General features: G+C 41.8%; 1 protein-coding gene across 3 annotated transcripts in view; it reads right to left on the bottom strand.

The window, feature by feature from the left end:
* The window catches only part of rtkna (rhotekin a), a 93731-nt gene extending 80511 nt beyond the window's left edge, over positions 1-13220 (bottom strand). For all 3 annotated transcript variants that reach the window (XM_028577958.1, XM_028577954.1, XM_028577957.1), the window contains exon 1: positions 12688-13220. In XM_028577958.1, the coding sequence (XP_028433759.1) occupies positions 12688-12798 (111 nt within the window). In that variant the 5' untranslated portion in view covers positions 12799-13220. The remainder of the gene's footprint in view (positions 1-12687) is intronic.
* Between the last annotated feature and the right edge of the window lie 5865 nt (positions 13221-19085).

Genomic DNA, 19085 nt, shown 5'->3' with positions numbered 1-19085 from the left:
AAGCCTCTTTGTCCAGAAACAAATGAAAGAAGAGACTTGAATAGAGCGAACAGCAGCAAAGATACGTACGCAGGGTACGCCGACATAGACATGCCCCATATTCTTCAGCCTTAACGGCAATGTTGAATTCGAGGGTAATGACTTGTCCCTGGTGAAGTTACAGGCTAAACGTTTAGCATAGTGTTGTTATGGATTCACACAGGGTGCAAAGTGACTTTTTGGCACTGCCTATGTGAGTTCACGCTACCTTATTGTAAAGTGTTACTTGTATTTTCAACTTCAGTCCACCGTTGACCTGTTTGGTTTGCATGTACATACAACTGTAGCAGAACCCAGGCACCTCTGCTTTGTGTGTTACCAATGCTATAACAGGGGTGGTAAAAGATAAACAAACCAGCCACCTTTATTTGGATAACTCCAGTAAGATTTACAAGAAGAAAAAAAAAAAAAAAAAAAAAAAAAAAAAAACAAAAATCGGTGTTAAATGAGTCCAACCATTTCTCAACATGTCCAGCATAGCGAAACAAAGCCTCTCATGTTTCCAAGCCCTCTGTGATAAGTCAAAGGGGACTGACAATAAGTGTCCAGGACTGTAAATGAAACCACACATTGGAATCTGTGTGTGTGGGTGTCTTTTTGCCAATGTTTAACAGAGCAGTACACAGTGGGGGTCTTATGTTCACGGGAAGAAGATACCTTTGGCATGAGGTAGTCAAGTTCTGTTGCACGGTCTGTTAACCCCCGGGCTCGATAGGTTTAGTTTAAGGTCTCTGGTGGGGTGTGTACCCAAAGACAAACAGCGACAATAGATTTAAAGATAAAAGGGACATAAAACAAACCGTAATCTTCCATGGCTGTCTAGAGGTAAAGACAAAGGTGGACTTCCTTTATAGTGTAATCTGGATCAGGGAAGTAGGTTAGCCCTACAGTACATGACAAAAAAAGACCCATTTTCCTGCTATGTCAGGGGAGCTGAGGCTCAAAGAAGTGGTGTGGCCCACATAACGTTGCTCTCCTGGGAAAGGGAGGCGCTGAGGTTGATGGATTGGGGAGAATGAAAGGACACACAGAGGCAGCAGTATAGAGCCATAGTAGCCTATGTTTCTTTAATGTCAACCAATTTCATTATCATTAGGATGTAGGCTTTACAGGATTATTCTTTCCCTTAGCAACTATCATGTTTTCCCAAATGATGTACAGATTTGTATGCATTGTATTGTGAAATGGCTAGAAAAATAGTGCAAATACAGTAGCTGCTGTAAATGGAGCACGCCCTCCAACCCCCCCTAGGTTTGGGCTAGAGCTGGAAAGATTAATCGATTAATTAATCGGTTGTCAGCTATTCAATTAATTGCAAACTATTTTGAAGACTGATTAATTGGTTTGAGTAATTTTTTATGAAAATTCTCTGATTCCAGCTTGTTAAATGTGAACATTTCCTGGTTTCTTCACTCCTCTGTGACAGTAAATTGAATATCTTTGATTTGGGGACAAAACAAGAGGACGTCACCCTGGGCTTTGGAAAACACTGATTGACATTTTTTTCACCATTTTCGGGCATTTTAGAGACCAAACAACTAATCCATTAATTGAGAAAATAATCCACACATTCATTGACAATGACCGTTAGTTGCAGCCCTAGTTTGGGCGGAGCCCCGAATGTTTACAACGTCTGGCTCAGAGACAATCATGTTGTCTGAGATAGTTTACAAAAAAGGGTTGAACCCAAAGCCTTCCATTGTCACATTTTCTCCAGTATTACACAGTTAAAATAGGGGAGACAAAAAGGGGACTTGGCATGGCAACAGTTCTGGGTTACTCCTGATTCAAAAGCATTTGCCACTTCACTAACCAAGGTGCTTACTAAATAAGACAGGTCTGATGATGCATGAAGGAAGTTTCCCCATCTTGGAGAGTGGGAAAGTTTCCAGTGATTACGCCACCATCTATCTCTCCGTCTGTCTGTTAACCAAGTCACTGCCAGTGACAGCCTCGCTCAGGACAGCGCACACCGGGTGAACAAAGCCTGTCTGTGTCTGATAATCTGCAATGGACCTTGCTCAAGGAGACACTGCTGCTTAGTCACTGTCTGAAGCTGTGCGTCTGTGATCCAGAGGCTGACAAACTGCAGTTATCATGAATGACTAGTGAAAAATTCAAAACCGCTTTATTTCATAACATAGAACGGTAAGGAGGCACACATGGAGATGCAGACATCTGTGAACAGGATACTGACAGTATGTGTGACTCACTTCCTGTATGCGTACAAACACGTCTGTTTTCTGAGTGAAGTCCTGTACTGTATCGGTGGCTGGCTGGGGTTTACTTGCAACATCAGCAACAGACCCTCAGCTGTTAAACTGCACCCTGACACCAGTTGCCACATACAGCCACAGCCACTAACCACATTCCACGGCCCAAACACTTATGCCTACAGATACGTATGGCCCTCACACAGAAGCAGTCTACTCTGTATCCATTAGCAGCAAAAAGATCACTAAATAGTATCAGAACCATAGACTGTAAAATGAATGGACGAAGCTTCCGGGTCTGAAAAGTGAAGACAATGCGGAAGTGCCTTAAACTTGCACTCTAATTTCCAGCAGGGAGTGACTACGCTGGCCCAAAAGAAGTCTTTTTCTATAGAAGTCTATGAGTAAATGAGCCTACTTCTCACTTGATTTATTACCTCAGTAAACATTTTCATAAACGGGTTTATGGCCTCATTTTCTAGTTTCAAGTCTTCAAAACAGCATGATGTTTATTTAGTAAATTATGGTCCCATTTATTTAAAAAAAAATGAAGCAAGATAAAGCAGGGGATGCTTTAGGGCGTGGCTACAAGCTGACCTGTCAATCATGATAGAGGCCTAGCATTGCTTATCTTATCAAAGAGTTGATATTAACTGCACTCTATCTGAGGCAAGAGAAATAACGTGTGGGGTGCCACAGGGTAGTGTCCTGGGTCCATTGTTGTTTCTCTTGTATATCAACGATATGAAATCTGCTTGCAATTGTAATCTTTTTCTCTATGCGGATGATTCAGCCTTGGTGTTCTCCAATAAGGACATAAAAGTTATTGAGAATCATTTGAGTGATGAGTTACAAAATATAAGTGAATGGCTGATAGAAAACAAACTGTCTTTGCATCTTGGGAAAACTGAATCTATTTTATTTGTTTCTAAAATAAGGTTGAGTAGGACTCCTGAGCTTGACATTTCTTTGGGTGGTATCCAGATTGAAGCAAAAAGTGTTCTGTGAGTGGAGAAAGTATGGGTCAAAAGGTTATCAAAAAAGTGAACCAAAGAATAAAATTTCTGGCTCGTAAGGCTCAGTTTCTAAATAAAGACACTTTAAAAATGTTGGCAAATGCTTTAATTCAGCCACACTTCGATTATGCCTGTACTACATGGTACAGTAGCACACCCAAGAGGATAAAAGTTCAACTTCAAACGGCACAGAATAAATTAGTCAGGTTGATTTTAAATCTCAACTATAGAGATCATGTTGGCTCTTCTGAACTTAAGAAATTAAAATGGCTGACAGTTGAAAACAGGGTGAGACAGTTGAAACTAAGATTAACGAGAAAGATTTTGTATAAGAATGAGCCAAGGTATTTTAAAGATTATTTCAAGCTTATTAGAAACTCTCATACTAGAGGTAGTGCCACAGACATAGTTCCGTGTAGATTTAAGACCTGTTCTGGGCAAAACACTTTTTTATACATGGCGGCAATGGAATGGAACAAACTCCCAGTAGAGATTAAGTTAAGCCAGTCAGATCGTTGTTTTAATCGAGCATGTGGTGAATGGTTGTTAAATGTTAATTAGATTCGATTTTATTTATTATTCTGATGTATATATTTGTATTTATTTGTATTTGGATATGGTTGAGTGTACACAAGGTACCTTTTAGTCAGCTGTAGCTTGCCTGGACATCTTTATCAGACTACAACGAGGACCACAATGGAAATAAGTTTGTAACTTTCTTGTGTTATCCTCGACAGTTCTGTTAAATGTGCAATGTCACTGTGATGGCATCTTGTTATGCATTCATTTCTGTTACTGTCTAATAAATCAAATCAAAATCTATGGCACTGTGTACATTAAAATAGACCTGAAGTTGTTTTTGGGTGTCGTCCATGTTTTTATCTTAAACTTTGACCCTCTCGCTGTGCGTTTTCACTTCATTAAAGTTGATTGGATGATTTCCGTCGCCTAAAAATGGGTGGTTCAGCATTCTGCCAACAAAGCTAGCTTGCTAGCGCTAACGCTAGCTGGTAACTTAAGGGAAAGTCCGCTGATTTTGTGTGTACTGCAATACATGCAGATGAATAGCGCCAGTACCAGGAGGTTCGCATTTACCCACCGATACATCTCCGCTTGATGACTCGCTTCGGGTTGAAAATAGGCTACTTTCCCCCTTTAGCGTTTAGCGCCATAAACAACACTGGCTTGGCCGCGTCATCCTCCCCAGATTGGGAAAACCATCCGGTTTAAAAAAACAAAAACAAGATGGCGACGTTCCAAATTTGAGGCTTAAAAACGGCAATCCACAAACCAATGCGTGACACCACGGATGCTACCTGCACTACTATTACAGTCTGTGAGCAGGACACTGGAACAAAGCACTAAATAAGGAAAAAAAAAAAAGACATGAACATGAAAGTATTTCTTTTAAAGCTTATTATATTGGCCATTCTTTAGGCCTTTATTTGTATAGGACAGTTTAGACTTGAAAGGGGGGAGAGAAGGGGAAAGACATGCAGCGAAGGGCCGCATGTCGGAGTCAAACCCGCGGCCGCTGCGCCGAGGACTAAACCTCTATATATGGCCAAGCCAAGCATTAAATGGTCGTCCAGCATGTCCGGTCAGTGGGACTTAGATAAGATAAGGCTGTGAAAGAAAGTGCTGTCCTTGAAAGGCCAGCGCAGAAGGACATCCGGTGACTATGAGATTAATTGTGGGGGGTGTGTGTGTGTGTGGGTCATATTAAATAGGAAAGAACAGAGAGCTGCAGGGCCTTCAAGGCGCAACAACAAGTGAACAAAGTATATGAGAATCGTCAGCTGTTGTTGTTGTTTCGATAGCTCACAGTGAAAATGAACAAATAAGACAACGAACAAGAATTCCCCTGCCTCACAGCTAGGACATTACGTGAATTACATCTGATGTAAAACATTTCCCTACAAACAACAGGCCTGCTGTAGTAAATAATAAACTGCAACATAACCTTGCCTAGTTGCATAAAAAGATAAAGAATGCGTGTATGTGAATTCAATGGTGAAAGTAAGAATCCTTATTAAATACTTGATTTGAACAATAAAGCTTTGTTCTGTCTTTCACTAAACACATTAAGCAAACAGTCCAGTCATTACCATGGGAACAATAGGAGGACATTGGCTGAATTTTACTCAAGGCTTGAAGAAACTGAGATTAAACAATTTTTCATTTCTGCGAGCACTCAAGAGGCTGAGTGGGAACAAAAGTGCTCTACAATGATGTTCACACAAAGCTTGTGTAATAAAAAAAATAAAATAAAAAGTTAAACATTGGCTAGTTAAAATTGCCCTCAGCATACCAAAGAAAGCCTCCAATCAGAAAGCTCTAGTGCTGGAGCTTTGTTTGAAAGGAAGAGTCTCAGAAGGGGTAGACTTTTCCCTGGCATCTCCCTTGCAGTGTTCAACATGGCAGAAAGCCCTGGGGCTGCACAAGCACACTTTAGAGTTCATACAGATTCAAGCACTACTGGGTACTCCCACACTAATTTGTAAGATTGGGCTACATATCTCATTTCATAACTCTCACAGAACTCTATAGACCAGTCTTGGTAACTTTGATCAGATTTCTGGTAGAACGTATTCACTCCTAAGAACCCCCAGGCCTCTGAGCCCCTTTTCGTGGCATGTCGTGCCCCAGCACAGGGCTTGGTTTTGGGCTACAGCGCAGCGATGGCTCATTGTTCTATGGGTACACAGGGCTGCCTTGAGAGGGGAAATCAGGGGGAAGTTTTGGCATCCCTTGAAAACGACTCTTTTCTCAATGGGCGATTGGTCTGAGGTGCTTCCTCTTACTGGCAAAAAGGGTCGTCCTGGCAACATCTATATGAACTCTCCCTCTGTGTAAGTGGGGAAGCAAATATATATTCTTACATTAACAGGCTGAGTTCATCACAGCTTTCTGCCAGGTCACAACATGAGGCTGCCCAGAGTGCAAGGTCTGCCACTGAACTAAAAACCATACACCCAAGCATCTGCAGTAAACACATCTGTTAGACAATATCTCAGACTTGGGATAAATGACACCAGGGCCGACAGTTTCCTGGGATAAAAGCAAGATAGAGCTGCGAAGATTAATCAATTCTCAACTACTAAATTAGTTAGCAACTACTTTGATAATCGATCAATCGTTTGGAGTCATTTTTAATGAGGAAAAAAAGTGTTTCTGATTCCAGTTACTTAAGGCCCCGTTTACACGAATACGCTCACGGGTGAAAACGACAAAATATTTGATCAGATGTGCCTTTCGTTTAGACGGCAATGTTTTTGGGGCTTAACCCTTGTGTTACCCAAAGGACAACACAAGGGATTTATGTACTTCAGTTTACTTTGTTGAGAATTGCTCTCTAAATCCTGTCTCTTGTAAAGTAAGTGGGTAAAGTTTATTTCCAGAGCACATTTAAACACAGCTTAAGCTGACCAAAATGCTGTACAAAAAAGCCCCGAGGTGCTGTATTAACCCTTGTGTTGTCCTTCGGGTCACTGGGAGCACTTTGGGAAACACTGATCGAAATTCTTTTTTACCATTTTTTGTAATATTTTATTGACCAAAACAATTAATCGATTGATCTGCAATATAATCTACAGATTAATCCACTATAAAAAATAATTGTTAGTTGAAGCCCTAAAGCAAGAAAATACAAACAAGGATATATTTCTCTAGCTGCTAAACCAAGTACTTCTTTTGCAAATGTATAATTGCATTAAAAAAAAACTAAAAAAAAAAACACACTGCATCACCTCACTTAAATTTCAAAATAGGAGTAACTGCATTACTGTTGGGACCACACATTCTTTTTAGGGTGGATGAATATATGCGGAGCAAGGGAAACACCCATATTATCCACACTTTAACTAAGGCCACTAGTGCGTTCAGTTTGGATACTTACGGGTGAGAGTGTGAGGATCTACAGGGTGGAGAAGGGCAGAGCACCAAAACCAACCAAACCACAGCCCAAAGCTGTTTAAGCTTATACTCAACACGAAAGCCAGACTCCCAGACCTTGCCATACTATACACTCCTGCAGGCTGGGAGAGTGTGTGGTTGGATGGGTGTGTCATCACACACACACACGTAACCACTTCCTGGCCCTGCATAGCTGGTGGTAGCCAAAGTGGTGTGGACTACCGGGGACCATCCTTGAGCTAAACATAAGTCGGAGCATTAAAATACAAGACATTCCATCCCCACCTCCATAATAATAACCGTGATAGCCCAGGCTCCAACTGCATGCCTGGGTGGCTTCGGCTGAAACAGAACAGGACCGAGACAGAGCAGAGTCCACAGACACACTGGTGGGCTTGTGGATCAGAGAGGAGGGATGTAGAAAGCAGATGTCTTCTCTGTTCCCGCTGAGAACAGCAGGCAGAGGATCGACAGGACGGATGCAGGATGGATTTCTGGACATATGCTATATGAGCATGTAATCTTTTGCTTGATTTCTCATTCTCCTGCCACTCTCTGACCATACTGCCACAGCAGAATGATTCAGCAGCTGACCTCAGAGGATGTGGAGTCGGTACTCCTCTTGATAATGCCAAGACACTTGAATTATATTCACGTGGAAACAACAAGTAGCCGAGGATATATGTCTAAAGGTCAAACTGGCACCCGGCAATATTTTAAACATTTGAATCTTTTATTCCGATTGCCATAATTAGGTACATAGTCAACATAAATCCTCAAAGTGTGGTTCTGCGGTTTCTACATCAATTATACAAGTCTTGGCAAAATTTGCTTCCAGGCTCCAGGCATGTTAACACACACACTCATCGTGACTGGGAGTGCTTTTTTATTGCCATTTTAGTGCATTCAAAAGATTCTACAAGCATTACTCCTTAAAAGGACAATTCCTGCGCTAAATGAACCTAGGGGTTAATAACATATGTGTACCGAGTCGACCGTTCTCTGGGATATGTTTTCATGCTAATCGAATACGTCTCTAGCTTGAAACAAGCTAGCGCAAACCGGTGATTAACGCTAGCCTTCGGGGCAGAGGGTAAATCGCTAGCTATCCAGTAACATCGCTCAAGCGCGGCGTTTGTCGTTCGACTGGTCGTGACTGTTTTCCCAAGATGACGCCTGCCTGTATTCATGAACTCTACTGTCTTTATAAACTATCTTTTTAATAAACTGTCTGTACACTTACAAAGTTCTCAATGCTTCGGTTTACATGTAGGGACCCTCATTATGCTACCTAAGCTATTTTCAGCCTCGCTAGCGATTTACCCTCTGCCCCGAAGACTAGCTTTATAAGCTAATCAGCGGTTTGCGGTATCTTGTTTCAAGCTAGAGACACATTCGATTAGCATGAAAACATATCCCAGAGAACGGTCGACTCGGTACACATACGTTTTTAACCCCTAAGTTCATTTTGCGCCGGAATTGTCCTTTAACAACAAACACTAAATTTGTAAGCTAATCACATAGTACCGAATACACATTTTCATTGCCCACATACATACAAATGAGTTTTCAAAAAAAAACTGGCACCACCCACTTTGGGTTCGGTCCAACAAACGAGACTTTCTCTATCAGCCGTTTGTGCATTTCATTCTCTGATAACATGTCATTGACCGACACAAATTCCAGATAAACCACCTTCCCATAAGCACATTTACATAACAGGCTCAAATGTTGCCACAAACGGGCGCGCCCACACAAACGTGATGTTCCTTGGCATGGTGAAAAGGGGGTGCTTTCACACTGAGGTAGCCTGCTTCATTGAAATGCCACAGACAGGTTCCACAGTGGCACTGACAGAGCCCTAACACACAGAGCCAGAATTCCCTGAAAGAGGATCATTAGCATTGGCAACAAAGGCAGAGACGCAAATTAATCTTGTATGAGAACCAGCGGAGAGCAGATTACACAGTAAAGGAAGCAATGATTGTTTGGTAAGAAAGGAAGGGAAGTCTTTACCCTGATAAATAACTAATACGCACACTAAACAGGATGAAGTAATACAAGTTAGTAGTGGTATATCCGTGAAGATGAATGTGACGGTTGTTAGGTTAGTGTCTTTTTTTATGCCCTTTTCATTTATGTTTTTCTCCCAAATGTACGTAGAGAACAGTCCTCTTTTCTAGTGCTGCAACTAACGATTATTTTTAATTGTTGATTAATTTGTCGATTATTTTCTCGGTTAATCAAGTTGTTCGGTCTATAAAATGTCAGAAAATGGTGAAAAATGTCAATCAGTGTTTCCTAAAGCCCAAGATGACGTCCTCAAATGTCTTGTTTTGTCCACACCTCAAAAGATATTCAGTTTACTGTCAGAAGAGTGAACAGACATTTAAGAAGCTGGAATCCGAAATTATTTACTTTTCTGTCATAAAAAATAACTCAACCAATTAACCGATTAATAAAATAGTTGCCGATTAATTGAGTAGTTGACAACTAATCTATTAATCGATTAATCTTGTGCTGCTCTACATGAGTTAGTGGTGGCATATCCTTGAAGATGAATGTAATGGTTCGGCGTATGCCTGGTCAGTCCCTTTTCCATCCCCTTTTTATTTATTTTTTTCTTTCCCAAAAGCATGCAAAGAACAGTCCTCCTCTTTTCACTTCTGCTCCCTCCTCATCTAACCCTCAACCGACCCCGCTGGCCAAATAAATACATTAATAAATATTATACAAGATAAGTCATGAATGCCTCCACTGCCTAAAAAAGGCCATGTTCCATGTTCCACTGTTCTTATCACAATGCCTCTGAGGAAAATAGCCTACACTTGTTTGTACACCCCCGGAGACAATCATCAACTCACATCATCTGAAACTAAACCTAAACACATGAGATAATTCACTTCCGCCTAAGATACTGAGCACACATTTAACCACAAAAACAACACTGCCTCTCCACGAGGTGTTATTTATTATTGGCCTTTTATGAGCCTGTGTGTCAGATATGAATTTACGCTGCTCGGACACCAGATCAGACTAATTCTGAATGCACATCAATACAAGTGAGCCTGACTCTGGCATTTTCCTGTGATATGAATTATAAACAACTAGTACGCGTGCTGACAATGTGTATAGCAAGATATATTCAGAGAGGAAAGCAGAGAGACAGAATCAATACCCCATCTTTTTTCCTATTTGCCATATTGCACCATTAACATTCCTCAAATATCCTCTTACAATTGAATCCCCCACCTCTTCTCTATCCCTGAAATTCTCTTCCACACACACATCCCTCTTTTTTCTGTCTTGTATCGCCTAGACAATTCTCTGAATCGGATCTTCCAAAACTACGTTCAGCTAAAATGTTGGTTTCAGAGCTGCAGAGACTAATTGATTCGGAAAAACATCGCCAACTATTTTGATAATCGATTTATCGTTAAAGGTCCAATGTGTGGGAATTTCTCCCATCTAGCGTCGAGATCATATATCGCAATCAACTCTCCCGCGCCACTCAGTTCAAAGTAGGTATTACAGCTACGGTAGCCTTCACACGTCAAAAAAACGGTGTCTTGCTCTTTTCAATATCATTTTTCTTTTTCTGGGTGAAGAAGAAGAATTTGGATTTTGAATACGTGTGGTCCTCCATGTTTCCTTCTTCAAACTTGCCAGGGCCGGGAAGCTACGATACCCATTAGCAGCACCTGTGAGTTTATCATGTGACAGCAAAAACGCGAAAGGCGGAGCAGTACGTCCTGTATGTCCCTTACCGGCTAACGTATTTTAAGATGGCACATGAATATGGATCGTCTACCCCATTTCATTCGGACACAAATGTAAAATTTTAAGCCAAAAGGTATACTTGGAATTGATAGTGGAGGTAAATATTCATGAAAAAGGACATGTTTGTGGACGGGCAACACCCATTTTCATAATGAACAACTAAACACGTTATTGGCTACACTGGACCTTTAAAGTAATTTCCCATGCAAAAATTGAAGAAAATGATGTTTTCAGACACTCAAATAAGGAAGTTTTTCTTGCTCTTTTCTGTTTTATATCACAATAAACTGAATATCCTTGAGTTTTGGACTGAAAAAACAAGACATTTAAAAGCACCACCTTGGACTTTGAGAAACTGGGATAGATATTTATCACTATTTTCTGACATTTTACAGACCAAACGATTAATTGAGAAAATAATTGGCAGATTAATTGATAATGAAATAATTCGTTAGTTGTAGCCCTAGTGGGTTTAGTTTTAGTGTAATGCACACAAACACCACTAAAACTGAAACATGTTTCTGACTGAACAACCAAACTGCCCCGGGCACAGAGGCAAGTGACAAGTGTGTGCGTTTGTGTGCGAGACAGAGAGAAAGGACGATAATGGAGATAGACAAGAGGGGAGGACTTTACATCAAAACAGCATTAAAGTGTCCCTTGAGTAAAAAAATAATTAGAGGTTAGATTGGTCGCTTCTGAGCCTGTCTGCTCTGCCGACAAACGGTGGCTAATATAAAGCAGTTGTTGACATGGGAGCTTTGCAGAGAGGAAGAGGAAAAATTGGCATGAAGAGTAATCCAGTGATAAACAGCTGAGAGGGATACACAGGCTACAGCTCTGACCTAGTTCTCAAATTTTTGGATGCAGCCCTTTTTTTGTGTATTCTGCACTAAAATAAAGCTAAAGAAAAAAAATAAAATAAAAACACTAAAGCAGTTAAAAAAAAAGACATACAAATGAGCCAAGGAGCTAAAGAGCAATTTTGAAAATTAAAGACAGTGTGGGAGAACAGTTGATCAAGGTGAATGTCAAGGGAAGCAGACATATCTTGAGACCAAAATTGCAAAAGTATAGCCTAATGCATTTAAAAAAAAAACAAGCAATTATGAAAACAAATGTCTTGCAATAACCACTTGAAAGGGCCAGCATCACAACTAAACTATACAATATTAAACCGTAAGAATATTAAAACCACGCCATGAGGAGACGGAACGGAACAGAACTTAACATAAATCACACACTGAAGTTACTATCAAGCCGCCACTTAGTACCGCAGGCACACTCTCAAGTCTCAGAGTGGATATTAATGTTATTTTTGTTTAGAGTCGAGTAAAATACTAAGTAGTTTGGAAATGCTGCAATTAATGGTTTTACATTTGAGTAGGTCTACGTGAACTCAGCAGAATATAGCTCTCCAGTGCAGTTTAATTAATGAATTAAGACATCGCACAAATCAAAGCAGGACACACACACACACACACACACACACACACACACACACACACACACACACACACACACACACACACACACACACACACACACACACACACGCCTTCAGAACATGATTAAAAGTGTGTCAAAGAAGTTTGCAGAGGGAGAGAGATCAGTCCAAGTTGTAAACAGTCCCCATAGTGTGAGTGTTGTGTGTTTGTTTGTTGTGTGTGTGTGTGTGTGTGTGTGTGTTGAGGTGGAGATAACTGGCGGACAATCGGAGTTACCTGTGATGTGTCCAGGAAAACGCTCTTTCTGAACTTGCCTCGCCGTATCTCCATTTCAAGAGCGGAGCCGCGGGCGACGGTCGCCCTCGCTGTTTGATTACGGCAAAACATATCGTCTCCGCCGCGGGCCAACTTCACCGTAGTACCGTAGTAACTCAACTTAAAGTGAGCTCAAAGGGAGGAATCGCTTCGAAAACTGCCAAACAGCCGAGCGCAGACGCAGGTGGTCCAAATTTGGCCCCACCGGGGACGAGGGGAGAGGGGGAGGACACTCCCGCGAGAGATTAAGGCAAGCCCCGAATCAAACACTGACGTTTCTTCTGATGTGGGAGCCGTGACTGAAGCTAGTCCACTCAACAGGAAAGGTGGGGGGGGGACAAAAAAAGTGATTTACAGAGTCTTCCACTACAGCTGACTTTTCACTTTCCAGAACACTGCCCCTTGTGCGCGTATACAGTGACACGGTGACACCCCCATGTGCTGGAGCTGGGACCTTACTTTGCCCTGTTCTGTTAGGCTATCCGGGGACCCCTACCGGTGATGAATGCCTGTTGTAGGCCTGTTTGTCGTCGCCTCCTTAAAATAATGGGCTAAAGCCATTTTTTGCCAAAATTAGATTTTCTTGCCTAAATCATCATCCTCATGTCACAAAGGCATGTTCAAAAAAGAAGTCATTTATTCCTCTTGTGTTGCATAATAGACAGACAATGTTATTAGTATGTCAATAGTCATTTATTTTCATAATTTCTTTTTTGAGTAAAATTATTAATAAATATATATATTCAGTGTTTGGTTCAGTTTTTTTGCGTTTTCTGAAAAACCTGAAAAAATGACTTGGGCCATTATTTTAGGGAAGTCATTCATCAGCAGGGCTGGATGAAGCATGGAACCACATGTCACACGGCACCAGTTCTTTTACCAACATTTGTATCCTTATTTATTTCATTCTGGCATATAACTTGCAAAATATAGCTTGCAAATATCCAAAAAGCAAATGTAGAAGGCAATCATCACAATTAGGATGCTTTTATATGTCTTTAGGCCCACTTGCATTTATTTACTTTGTACTTTTGTGCCACAACATAGCCTACATAATCCCAAATTTTAAACTTCCTCTTAAATCCATTTAGAATTCCAATATGTTATTTCCATCGCCGAGGAAAGTTCAATAGATATGTGAACATGAGCATCTCAAAGCCACCAGAGAAATAGGCTAAGTCTCAAACTTGTGATGTCCATCCGTCTTCATCCGCTTCTCCATGGACGAATAGGAGATTTTCTTTTCTTTTCTTTTTTATACCCAAATGACCTTTATTCTATTGTTCTCAGTTGGGAAAGAGAAAATGTCCTCATATACTCAGAACATTCCCCTGGTTGCTCTCAGTGTCATCCGTAATGTCTTTTTCAATTCATTGTCTATGGAGCACTTCCACACTGTATACTTCATTGCATGATTAAAGGTGCTGTGGGTAGGATTGTGAAGATCCAGGACTTAAGGCCATTTTATAGTCGTGCGTAAAATCAACGGCCGTAGCCTGACGTGCACCTCTCTAAAAATGTAACTACACGTCGCAGCGACGCACGTCGCTCAGCCGTGGCCTGGTAGCGTTGCATTTCCCCCCCGACTCATTTCCTGGTTCTCCTTCTCCATAAACAACATGAAATCAAAGAGAGGGTTAACTTTTACTGCTACAGATTTCCCACCGTGGTCAGAAAGAACAGGGGAGATACTTTGGTTCTCTCACTAGGACTCTAGTCAGTACTCGCTTCAAAGCTAATCGCCGTCACTCTCTCACTTCTCCCTCACTCTATCACCACTCCCCACACACACACACACGCCGGCTCGATGCACACACCAACGCACAAGTATAAACATCAGGCCACTTACGTAGGCTACGGAGAAAGCTCTGCGTGGAGCCTACGCACAACTGTAAAACGGCCTTTAGCCCAAAAATGTGAACATCGACAACTTCTCAGTCCCTCCCCCCTTTCCGCTAAAGCCCAAAACTGTCTCCTAAGCCCCTCCCCCCACAAGGGAGAATGAATGCATGTGCATGAGCAGTGATTGACACGCAGTTAAACACCCCACCCCCCCCCGGCCCTGATTGGTGCATCTGAACAGGGAGCGGTGGATTTTTGCAAATCGCAATACAGGCTGTAGGTGGTGCCAGAGGAGCCAGATTTCTTTTTAAATGACCTGCTTCATGTAGTTCATGTAGCACGACTACGGTAGTGAGTAGTATGAAATGACGAAAATCTGCTTAAGGAGGTTGGTTGGGGGTTGGTGGATGGGTCAAACAATTCCGGACTTTCACCTGGAGGCTGGGGATCGCGTCCCTCCTGTGGCGTTTTGTTTCCCTGTCAACCGTCCCGTTATTGTCCCGCGTTCCCTGCGGCCGTCTCCCGGCGTGTGAGGCGTCCTCCCCCGGGGTGTTGCGTTTGCTTCCCCCGTTAATCTCCCTGTAGACCATTTCGTGCTGGCCACCACGAAAAAAATGACAAAAACGTCTCCGTGAACACGTATCAATGGACTAAAAATAATGTGACCATTTCACGAACTGCCGTGAGACCGTGTTGTTACTAATGTGTTTGGACTGTCTAAAGCCTTATTTGCACAGGACTAGTATTACCGGCGGACCTCATGTGATTTAGAAATTACCCCCCCCCCCACGTCTGTGTTTCGTGCGGCACATTCGACAGGATAAGCAACGTCTATATTTTACTCAAATATACTGACATTATCCCCCGGATATGATGTCAAGATTTTGTCAAAACTCTTATTTATAATTGCCAATTAGTAGTGATGGTGAAATGAAGCTTCGTGAACCATTGCCTTTATTTTCTAAGCTCACTAGATGGCGCTCTCTCTTCAAAGAAAAAGGTTAAAGGAATGGTAGTTCAGTGTGTTTTCAACCCTTTGTTGGAGAGAGAGCGCCATCTAGTGGGCTCAGAAAAAAAAAAGAAAATGGTTCACAAAGCCTCATTTGGCCATCACTACCAATTCACCCCAAATGACAGAGATGCAATTTTGCACAGAACTAATATTATCACAAAACCTCTGTGTTTGGCAAAATATGGAATTTTTACTTGAGAAATAACAGACACGATTTGCAGATTTGCACTGGATTAAGATCACAGACGACATCCGCAATTATTACAAATTACCAGAGGTCCCCATACTAGTCCTATGAGAAAAAGGGCTTTAGACCACATACATGACATGTATGAATTTTTAAAACCGGCATAGTTCCCCTTTAAGTAGTGTCAAAGTAAAGTAAAGCATTACCCCACACTATAGGACTGTACTTAATTTAATTTGTATATCACACTCACTTACAAATGTGTCCGTTTTTTTTGGGCTGTACCACTTCGCCCAATTTCTAAGGAGGTCAACCTGACATTGTTGGAAAGCTCGAGGTTGAATACAGTGGACATAAAAAGTCCACACACCCCTGTTAAAATGCCAGGTTTTTGTGATGTAAAAGAATGAGACAAAGATAAATCATGTCAGAACTTTTTTCCACTTTTAATGTGACCTATAATGTCAACAATTCAATTGAAAAACAAACTGAAATCTTTGAGGGGCGAAAAATAAAAATATAAGCATTTGCTCTGAGATGCAACTAATACCCCGTTTACACGTACGTGGTTATTTTGAAAAACGGAGACATTTACCTTCGTTTGTGCCCTTCGTTTACACGCAAACGGAGAATTCGCCTCTGAAAACGATTCTTTCTAAAAACTCCGGCCAGAGTGGAGATTTTTGAAAACTTTGTTTGCATGTAAACTGAGACAAACGGCGGTTTAGGCAGCCAAGGAAGTGAGGAAGAGAAGAGAGAGGAAGTGATTCGTTGCGGTTGTTGCTATTTTCGGGATTCCGATTGGCTAACGTGGGCTTGAGCTTCTCGTTACACCGCCACCTACAGGTTTGGCGTGCTCTTGACGGCATATATACTCGGGTACGTGTAAACGAACGCTTTTCTGAAAACTGTCAGCTGTGCACAATTTTATTTTTGAAAACGGAGAGGTTGAAATGTACGCTTATGAAAATAGTCGGCCACGTGTAAATGTAGCATAAGAAAACGTCAGTTAAATCCTACTAGAACAGCTGAACTTTATGTGTGATTAATCAGAGTCACTTTAAATGATGGCAGGTGTGTAATGACTTCTATTTAACAGGAGTTTGAATGTGATTGGTTATTTCTGAACACAGCCACGTCCCCAGTTATAATAGGGTGTGCACACTTATGCAACCAGGTTATTGTAAGTTTTTAATTTTTTATTCACCCCCCCCTCCCCCCTTCAAAGATTTCAGTTTGTTTTTCAAATACATTGTTCAAGTTATAGGTCACATTAAAGGTGGAAAAAGTTCAGATATGATTTATCTTGGTCTCATCACAAAAACCTGGCATTTTAACAGGGGTGTGTGGACTTTTTATGTCCACTGTACATATGGGATGTTTGGCCAAGTAATGTGCCCTTGAATGATGAATCCACTAGTGGGTTCAGCTGGGAAACACATGGATTCTATGCCTATGACATAAAGAGCAATAAAGGACCAGGAGCTTTTTTAAAGATTTTTCAGATAATGCTTATTTGCTACTCTTTGGCTTCTGACAATCCCCATTTCCAATAATGTAGCTTACTTAAGGGGGTCTGTAAAGCGGGGAGTATGGGCTTTGCCTTCATGGTATAACATTTTGTTTTATGAGCATCTGCACCACAGCATGAAGACCCAGCAGGAATGTGAATCACGATCTGTGGCGGAAGCCGGACTTTACTGGACCTGCTGTGAGGGGAATTCTGAAAGGTCAGAAGCCGGTCACCGAGGATCAGTCTCACTGAGGCAGGGGTCCCATCCACATAGATAAGAGAGGGACGGAGGTGTGTTGCGAAGACACACACTGCTCAGTCCCTCAAGAAGGCATATTTTATCCAGATACTGGGACTCGCATCCAATTCAGGATTGAGTCGTGAACCGTCCACCAATACTGAGTACTGGCACTTCTCATTTTTGTCCACGAGTTCCCTTACTTTTAGATGTTATACTAGTATTATTAATGAGCTGACCCTAACCCACAAGCAATTATATGTAAAATCAGACAGACATTCAGCACCCCCATATAACCAGAATGGAATGATCCTGTTTCATAACATTTTCAGACACTCTGGCAATTCAACTTTGAGATTGGCAGTCGAATCAGGCTCCTTAGATCGATCGAGTAGTCGACTATACGGGGTCACCCCTACAAGATGTACACTTGAGTATAAGACAAATGTCATGCAACTGCTGAATTAAGGGTAGCTTTTTTTTGCTCTAATTCAGGCACTCCTGTCCACCCTTGCCTACTGGTAGGTGTGGGGGTGTGTACGTGTGTTTCAAGTAAGTATTACTCAACAGTTGGGTGTAATATGCTCACTGTAAAACAAAGTCTTGCATTCACAAAGTGATTTAGAACAGACCACACCTTCCTCTCCTCTGTCAATGCATTGAAGGTGTCTGCATGAAGAGTGTTTGGTGATCGGCCTCTATGGAAGAAAGGGGCTTGTGTAGCCGCCCCCCTTTTTTAATCTCCCCCAAAGTCTCTTACTTAAAAGAAGGATGTTTGTTGATGTTGGGAGCTAGAGTAAATAGCTGAAGGCGCTGTCACACATGCAGCAATGTGATCTCACTTGGGTGTCTGTCTGCTTCCTAGAAGGGTCTGTGTGAAATGCTGATTTTGTTTACGCGCCTCATGCTGCTCTGGTCAGTAGGGGGGTAGACAGTCACAGAGGGGAGCAGTGCTTTCCCAAGCTATAGGCCTGACCCCCTTTTAACTCCTTGCTGGGCTCCATCCAGCCCTTTGGGCAGCTCAGTCTGCTGCAGAGTCAGACCAGCAAGGGGCTTATGTCGCAGGCTTTGCCGTGGCAGTTTTTAAATCCATCTGTGGGGAAAAGATAGGTCTTGTTTATCACCCGTCGTTCATAGTGCATATTCTATTTGTAATTCCCACAAACTACATTTTCTCACAGTTACCCTCCCTCTTTCCTCTCTTCTGCCCACACAGATATGAAGAAAAAAAAAAAAAAAAACGAGTGCTACAGAGAGAATCAAATACAGCAGTCAACACACTGGCACAATCACAGTGGGCTACACGGTCGGTACACAAACAAAGGGGCCGCTCTTCACTCAAAGAGCAATGGCTGTGGAGCAGCTGGAGGAGGAGCACGTGATATAAAAAAAACAGGAAACAATCATGCTGTTACATCGTGCCACAAAATCCTGTTCTGTTTGACACACACACACACACACACACACACACACACACAGGAAATATGGGAACTCTACAGCTACAGGCTCAGCAGAATGATTGTGGCTGTTCCCACTGTAATTACATGTGGTTTTCTATATTCTAAAT

This window comes from Perca flavescens, chromosome 5 (genome assembly GCF_004354835.1).
Source record: "Perca flavescens isolate YP-PL-M2 chromosome 5, PFLA_1.0, whole genome shotgun sequence".
Lineage (NCBI taxonomy): Eukaryota > Metazoa > Chordata > Actinopteri > Perciformes > Percidae > Perca > Perca flavescens.
Note: the sequence above shows the minus strand (reverse complement) of the source record. Positions and strands in the feature narration are given on the sequence as shown.